Source organism: Pinus tabuliformis, chromosome 8, assembly GCF_031772625.1.
Source record: "Pinus tabuliformis cultivar Carrire ecotype Pingquan chromosome 8, CPIR1, whole genome shotgun sequence".
NCBI lineage: Eukaryota > Viridiplantae > Streptophyta > Pinopsida > Pinales > Pinaceae > Pinus > Pinus tabuliformis.
The window spans coordinates 1,383,594,923-1,383,603,119 of record NC_142294.1 but is presented as its reverse complement, the minus strand read 5'-3'; the positions used below and the strand labels follow the sequence as shown (position 1 = coordinate 1,383,603,119).

General features: G+C 36.7%; 1 protein-coding gene across 1 annotated transcript; it reads right to left on the bottom strand.

Annotated features, from left to right (window-relative positions):
• Positions 1 to 5,920: 5,920 nt before the first annotated feature.
• Positions 5,921 to 7,131, bottom strand: LOC149240710 (cysteine-rich receptor-like protein kinase 3). The gene is made up of 4 exons (XM_089370290.1): positions 6,987 to 7,131; positions 6,578 to 6,812; positions 6,347 to 6,491; positions 5,921 to 6,232 (listed from the first exon to the last, which is right to left on the bottom strand). Exons 1-4 carry the CDS (start codon positions 7,129 to 7,131, stop codon positions 5,921 to 5,923), a joined length of 837 nt encoding a protein of 278 aa, XP_089226416.1.
• Positions 7,132 to 8,197: the final 1,066 nt, after the last annotated feature.

Sequence of the window (8,197 nt, the reverse complement as noted above, 5' to 3'; positions counted from 1 at the left end):
ATTCGCACTGTTGTGCTTCTCCTTCTTGCCATCACGCTGCTGCCCCTCTCTTGCATTTCGTGCTCTCAACAAACTAAAACATTCACGCTGCTGCGTGTTTCATTTCAATCTCTCAACAAAAGGCATTACCCTTGCACTGCTGCGCATACCCTGTTTGTTTTCTCAACAAAAAAAATTACAATACACATTGCTGCGTATATTGCATTTCACATATGCAACTAACACAAAAACATAACAGGACAATGCAGTTTTTCTTGCCATACTCCCGTGTAATAAAAAACTAATAAAATTAAAATCTTTACCAACAATTACGACTGTAATAAATTTCATTAAAGTGCTTTACTGACAGAACGACGGTCAAACAAAAAAACTTTCACTTCACGCAAGTCATGGTGCAGAATTGTAAGCAGCCTTGGCTTCAATCGACGGTGGACAGCGTTGAATTCAATTGGGCGGTTGCAATCAATATCGCGCAGACTTCTTTGACTGATCTTTATGCTCCGATGAAAAGATGTTTTGGAATAGTGGCTCCGGGCACGTGTTAGCAGCTGATTGTATCGCTGCCATTTGAGGAAAAACCACCATTGCAAGAAAGGTAGTGCGATGGACACCATGGCGGTTTTCTGAAAACTACGTTGCGGTCGCTGTTGCTCCACGGCAGTTGAAATTACAATTTCAACACTCCCCTTTAATTTCAACTGCTGGGTTATCAGTGATACCTAGACGTTTCCTCAAAAAATCCAAAACTTTTCTGCCACTCCAATCATGTAATATCCTCTTTCTCTCTGCCTCAGGCAAGATTTCCAATCTTTTCATCTCCAAACTATCCTGCAACCTTTTCTTCTGTGCTCTTATGGCATATTTAATTCCATATCTCTCCCCTATAAGAAGATCTTCAAGGGACTTCAATTCCTTTCTACCATTCATGGGAAGAATGACTGTTAATATAGTTCAGGAAGGATTTCATAAGAACCCGTTCACTAATAGCTTCAACAATAATCAGGGAAAATTTTAAGAACCCCCCCTAAATTTATAAATATAATAAATGGGCGAATCTCCATGGTATATAGGAAAAATGGAAGGCGATTTTATCAATAATATAATATGTATATATAATTTTTTGGCGAATCTCTCACGAGGCATGGCGAATATTTTACTCAATTATAAAATCTTCTAAGATCTTGGCGAGTCTTTAACTAAATAATAAAACTTTGTAAATTCCTAGTGAATCTTAGCATAGGCTACATGCTGGTTTAATTCCCCCATTTAAATAGGCTACATTCCAGGTGAATACCATGGGTCAATACCATGTGCCATTTTGGTGAATACCATGGGTCAATACCATGTGCTATTTTTGTTTTTATTAATTCTAATATTAGGGTTAATAATGGTTTTTTGCATGGTATTAATAACAATCTAGTCCATGGTATTTGTCCCATAGTATTTTGGCCATAGGTTTCACCTAAATATAACCCATTTTTTGAGTGTTCGTAAATATAAGGTGACTTATGGAGTAAATATAAAAAAATGTTTTATTTGTTTACCATACCTCTCGTTTATTTATATTTTTATTAATTTACCATATCTTTTTTACAAATATGGTATTTGGCCCATAGGATTCACTTAAATAAAACCTCTTTCTTGAGCCTTCATAAATAGAACGAGGGTTATGGACTAAATATAAAAAGAGGTTTTATTTATTTACGATAAGTCTAGTTTATTTATATTTTTATTTATTTACCATACCTTTTGAGTAAGTATAAAAAGACGTTTTATTTATTTACCATACCTCCACTTTACTTATATTTTTATTTGTTTACACCCTTACATGTATATAAGGTGACTTATGGAGTAAATATAAAAAACGTTTTATTTATTTACCATACATCCACTTTACTTATATTTTTATTTGTTTACACCCTTAGATGTATATAAGGTGACTTATGGAGTAAATATAAAAAATGTTTTATTTATTTACCATACCTCTCATTTATTTATATTTTTATTAATTTACCATACATTTTTTATAAATATGGTATTTGGCTCATAGGATTCACTTAAATAAAACCTATTCTTGAAAATGGGCGAATGGATTCACTTAAATAAAAACTATTCTTGAAAATGGGCAAATGGAAGGTTGTAAGTCCTAATTTCAAGGGCTAAATTTACCTTTTTTACCCTCTCCCTTAAAATAAGGTGGGCTATTTGAGGTGATTTGTAAAAATGTACTATGATACAAAATATTCGCCCACTAAAAATTTAAAACCCCTTAATTTCGCCAAAGGGCGAACATTCGCCCCTAAAATTATCCTTGATAATAATGATCAAGAATTACAGGCTCCCCCTAACTGTATGCATCGTCTCCTTTTGGCAGTCTTCTAAAAAAAAATTAGATTGGCTGGAGAGCTCAAGGAACTTTCGGACTATATTTCCTTCCTTCTCCATACTTGTGTAACTTTCTTCTTTTGCATGGTTCTAGCTTGTGTAAGAGCCCATGTTAAGTTACAATCACGTTCCATATGACCAATGTTATAACACTTGAAGCATTCCACATTGTTCATGAATAAGATTTCATGATTTCTTCTTGTAAAATTGTTTCTTGGAGGTTGTCAGAGACTATAACATCTATCTTTATGAAATGCTTTACAGTCTTTTGCCATATGACCAAAGTTTGAACAAGAATAACAATAACCAAAATTTCAACTTTGGTACCTGGGAGATGGAGGTTTCCTTGATGTACTTTTGAAGCCTTTCTGCCTTGAGATCCTTTGATGATAACCATTGCCTCTTGCCTCTTTGACATCATCTACATTTCTTTTTGGAGCTGGTTTTCTACTTGGAGCAAGATTTCTTCTTGGAATAGGATTTCTTCTATTGTAGCCTTGATTTTTCTCCTTGCCTTTGCTGGAACTAGGAGCATCACAATTTCTTTTTGGCTTCTTCACATCTCTTTTGCTTAAAGCATTTTCATTCTTGTTTGAGGGTTCACCTGCATACCCGAGTCCTGATTTATCAGATGGACATTTGTGATAGCTGAGCATGTCATCCAAGGCTTGAGAGCTCTTCATGATTTAGTTCATCCCTTCAACCATTTTTCTGAGAAGGACAATCTCTTCTTCCAATCTTTCACACTCATTATTCTTCTTTGCAAGTTGTTCCTCATTTTCTTCCTTGCTACGAGTAGCTTCAGTTGCTACTATTTTAAAGGAGATGATATCTGAGTTCATTTTGAAGATTTCTTCATTCTTTGCTTGACTACTCTCCATTTTCTTCTCAGCTTCTTGTGCCTATTTCCTAGCTTCTTGTAATTGAGACTTAAGGGAGGAGACCTCTACCTTGTACTGACCAATCTCTTCTTCAAGTTTGTTTACATTCTTGTGGCTTTGTTCAAGTTGACTTAACAAGGTATTTTCCTGCTTCTTTGCTTTATGATTTGTCATGGATATGACTTCTTCATGATGCTTCCTTTTGCTTTGATGAAATTCATTCTTAAGTTTGGCAAGCTCTTCATCCCTTTCTTGTACTTGAAGCTTGATGAGGTCAACTTTCTTCCTTGTTTGATCTTGGTTACCAACTGGAGCTATCTTCTTAAGTGCCTCATTTTCCTTTTTCAAATTGTTAATCTCTTCCATGGCAGTCATAAGTTGAGCAAGGAGTTCTTCTACGAAGCCCTTTTCATTCTTTTCATCTTCTAGGTCTGCTTCAGCCTTGATGTCATCATTCTCATTTTCAGCTTCTATGATGGGTTCAGGATCTCCTTTTTGATTGATAGTCATGGTCAATGCTCCTTTTGAGTGAAGGTCATGAAGTTTGTCCCATATATCCTTTGCTGATGAATATTTCCCTAGATTCTTCTTTACAGAATCAGGTAGCCCATTCAAGATTGTCTTTGCTGCTTTTGCATTGTACTCCTTGGATTCTATATCCATCCTGCTAGCATCAATCATTGATTCCCAAATTTCAATCCCTTGAGACTGTAATAAAGTCCTCATTTTTTCTTCCCATATATTAAAGTTCCCATTGAACCTTGGAGCCTCAAATAGAATGCTTTCAAATTTATTATTTTCTATTTTAGTAGTAGAGGGAGACACATCCTTAGGAGGATTGGAGACTTTCTTCCTTGACCTTGCCATTCTTAACTATGCTTCAAAATACAGTCAAGTATTTAAATAACTGGCTTGAGAAATACCTTTGAATCTTTTTTGACTGAGTCTTCACTATGCTGGAGAAACTGTTGCAACAAAAATCCTTCCTTCAGCTTCTCTGACACCTTCAAAGAGCATGGACAAGCTCCGATACCACTGTTGGGAATTTTCTGATAAAGTCCAAAACAAAATTAACTGAACAGAACAGAGACTGATGCTCTGTTTTTAACACACAGGATCTTAGCACATGGAAGCTAAATATTGTTTTGTTGAGGACAGAGTTTCAACAACACAAAAAAAATTTCTATTCATTACAGGAAACCAACTGTTACATAAATCATCTTCCTCACACTGAGGGATTGCACAACTGCTGTTACAAAAAATTCTTCCTCTAACAGAGGGATCACAACATGCCTGCTTCAGAGGCAGTTCCAAAAAATATTACTCTATCTTTGCTGAAAATAAAAAAATCTCTGCACTGCTGTGCATTACCGATAGAACTCTGTCTCTGCTTTATATTTTTACACTGTTGTGTGTAAAAACAAAACACTCTGTTTCTGCTGAAAAACAACACACTGTTGTGTACATTTGCACTGCTGCATTTTCACATTACATTTCAACAAAACAACATCAACATACCATACGCGCTGCTGCGTATATATTTTCTCAACAAAACAAATTACATTACGCTATTGCGTATACCCCAAAGAAAACATTCACACTGCTGTGTGAAAATTCTTCACTTGTGCACTGATGCGTGCTTCCCTTTTCGTTTCAACAAACAACAACTCTCGCACTGTTGTGCCTCACTTGCATTTCATATGCAAACAACAAAAAACTACATTCATATTTGCTGTGCTTCTACCCACTCTTTGACTCTACACTGTTGTGTAAAAAAAAAAAAAAAAAACTTGCATATGCGCTGCTGCGCATTCCACATTTCATATTCTCAATGAACAACACAAAACATTTCTTCACACTGCTGCGTGTTCCCACTCATTTCTCAAATGAATACTTACCTTCACACTGCTTACATTCGCATTCCTGTGCTTCTCCTTCTTGCCATCACACTGCTGCCCCTCTCTTGCATTTCGTGCTCTCAACAAACTAAAACATTCATGCTGCTACGTGTTTCATTTCAATCTCTCAACAAAAGGCATTACCCTTGCGCTGTTGCGCATACCCTGTTTTTTTTCTCAAGAAAAACAATTACAATACACACTGTTGTGTATATTGCATTTTACATATGCAACTAACACAAAAACATAACACGACAATGCAGTTTTTCTTGCCATACTCCTGTGTAATAAAAAACTAATAAAATTAAAATCTTTACCAACAATTACGACTGCAATAAATTTCATTAAAGTGCTTTACTGACAGAACGACGGTCAAACAAAAAAAACTTTCACTTCACGCAAGTCATGGTGCAGACTTGTACGCAGCCCTGGCTTCAATCGACGGTGGACAGCGTTGAATTCAATCGGATGGTTGCAATCAATATCACGCGGACTTCTCTGACTGATCTTTATGCTCCGATGAAAAGCTGTTTTGGAACAGTGGCTCCGGGCACGTGTCAGCAGCTGATTGTATCGCTGCCATTTGAGGAAAAACCACCATTGCGAGAAAGGCGGTGCGATGGACTCCATGGCAATTTTCTGAAAACTACGCTGCGGTCGCTGTCGCTCCATAGCAGTTGAAATTACAATTTCAACAGGATAGAAGTCCAACATGTAAACTAGGATAATATAATGAAAAAGACCATTTAAAGATTTTCACCTCGACTCTGCGATGCATGATGAAGGATCGACAGCTGCAGAGTAGATATCAGATGGTGTGCTAGAAGTTACTGTACTTCCCACACTATGCAAATCTATGAAAGGGGGTCTTGTGGGCGAAGCAAGATGTTCTTTCTCAGAGGTCAACATCGTCACCACACGAGACATTGAAGGCCTCAAATCTGGAGCTCCTTGAATGCACAAAAGACCAATTTTAATGATCCTAATCCCCTCCTCCCAAGAATAACTACCCTCCAATGTGGGATCCATAACTTCCAAAGCTTTCTCTGCATTATACAGTTTCCATGTCTGGTAATTAACCAGTATCAACCAGGCATACAACTTTAGTTAGCAACGAATCATAATTATAAAAACATGTTTGAAAACATCTACTGTAAAAGATGAGATCCATAATGGCTATACACGTTCGATGAGAAACTCTGTGTCTTGAGCTAAACTCTGGTTCTTTCTTCCGCTGATAATCTCAAGTACTAGCAGTCCAATGCTGAATATATCCACTTTCCCTGTTAGCTGTCCACGGTACACGTACTCAGGTGCCATGTAGCCACTGCACAATAGTGTGTACAATGAAATCTCAATATCTTAATAACCCTATGAAAGTTATATGAATCATATTGAAGAGAAAATACTTACAAAGTTCGAACAACTCTAGTGCTGACATGGGTTTTATCGTCTTCAAACAGTTTGGCTAAGCCAAAGTCTGTGATTTTGGGTTTGTGTTTATTATCTAGTAAAATGTTACTTGCTTTAATATCTCTATGAATGATTCGAATTTCAGATTCTTCGTGAAGATAGGCCAGCCCTCGTGCAGTTCCAACAATGATTTTGAACCTCTGTCTCCAATCAAGGAAATGACATTTTTCTATATCTGCAAAACATACACCAAAATGATTAGCAAGGTACAAAACACACTCAAAACTAGAACAAATCAGATCGGTGCAGCCATGAAAGAGGGAGAAGGTATCGAATATAATATTTTCAAGGCTACCATTCTGGAGGTATTCTTAAACTAGTACCCTTTCTGAATTTATCACTGAGCAACCAAGCAGCTTCACTAGGCTCTTGTGCCGAATACGACTGATCAAATTTATTTCATTCAAAAATTTAATACTCGAGCCTATTTTCAACCGTTTCACTGCAACCTCTCTGCCATCTAGTAGATCCCCCTGTTGATCAAGAAGCATCATGCCCAGTCCGGAATATTTCTATGGTTTAAACTTTAATCAATAAGAATGGTATCTACATTAAAATAAACTAAACTAGATGTAACAAGAAATGCTCACTTTAAAGAGGGATCCAAACCCACCTTCGCCAAGATTTCTCTGTGCGTGAAAATTAGATGTGGCCCCTCTCAAAGTCTCGTACTTGAAAATAACTTTTGGTTTCGGTATAGTCGTAGAGAAGCTAATTGCTCCTTTGCCTTCTGCGAAAATAATTCCAAAGCGTTTTATTATCTTGAGAAAAGTAAATAGGGAAACAGTTCATAATATCATTGAATCATCTACAATTTCAACACCTCTCATTTGAGAAATATGTTCACAATTTTTCCCACTAGAGAAAAATTTCAACTTGCAAAGGTTTATAGCTGCAATTAATCCAATCGTAGCGGCTGCTACTTCCAGAATTACCTGAAACACGATGGATATTTTTGCTTTTGCAAATTTTCACAAGAAATCTCAGATAATTTGCACAAGGAATCTCAGATAATTCACTAAAGGACAACAGAATCACCAAAATGAAATTCTTTCAAAATCCCCATGATATTCTTGTTAATGATAAACTATGTGAAAGAAGATTATAAACTATGTGATACTATGTTAAAAAAAGACTGTTAAACTATGTTGTATTCCTGATAATTAAAAACTATGTGATAATATGTTAAAGAAGACACTTGATACTGGAGGGCTTTCTGTCGCCGAGGGGAACGAGGACGGTGATGGCGACGGCGAGATAATTGGAGAATTGAAAAATGGATAAAGCTAGGAACGCTTGTAGCAGTTCACAGATCCAGATTGTGATCCAACAGCTCCAGTTGTGCAGTCGTCATATATTTTGGACAACGCAAACTTCAGGCACGCCTTGCAGTCTTCTTTGGACAGAGTGTCCCAACACTGTGCCAAGCTGTAGATAAGAACTGTGGAATTATAGGGTGCAACGTCTTGCTCCGCAGCAAAAAAATTGGAACTGTTAGCAGCTTTATAGAGAACATTTTGGAGCATCGCCCTAATAGTATTTGTGAACTTTGGCTGACTG

Coding starts and splice junctions, on each gene's coding strand:
- LOC149240710 (XM_089370290.1), bottom strand. CDS start 7,131: ATGATGCTTCTTGATCAACAGGGGGATCTACTAGATGGCAGAGAGGTT. Junction 6,813..6,986: donor GAGCCTAGTGAAGCTGCTTG/GTTGCTCAGTGA, acceptor TATGTTTTGCAG/ATATAGAAAAATGTCATTTC. Junction 6,492..6,577: donor ACTAGAGTTGTTCGAACTTT/GTAAGTATTTTC, acceptor ACTATTGTGCAG/TGGCTACATGGCACCTGAGT.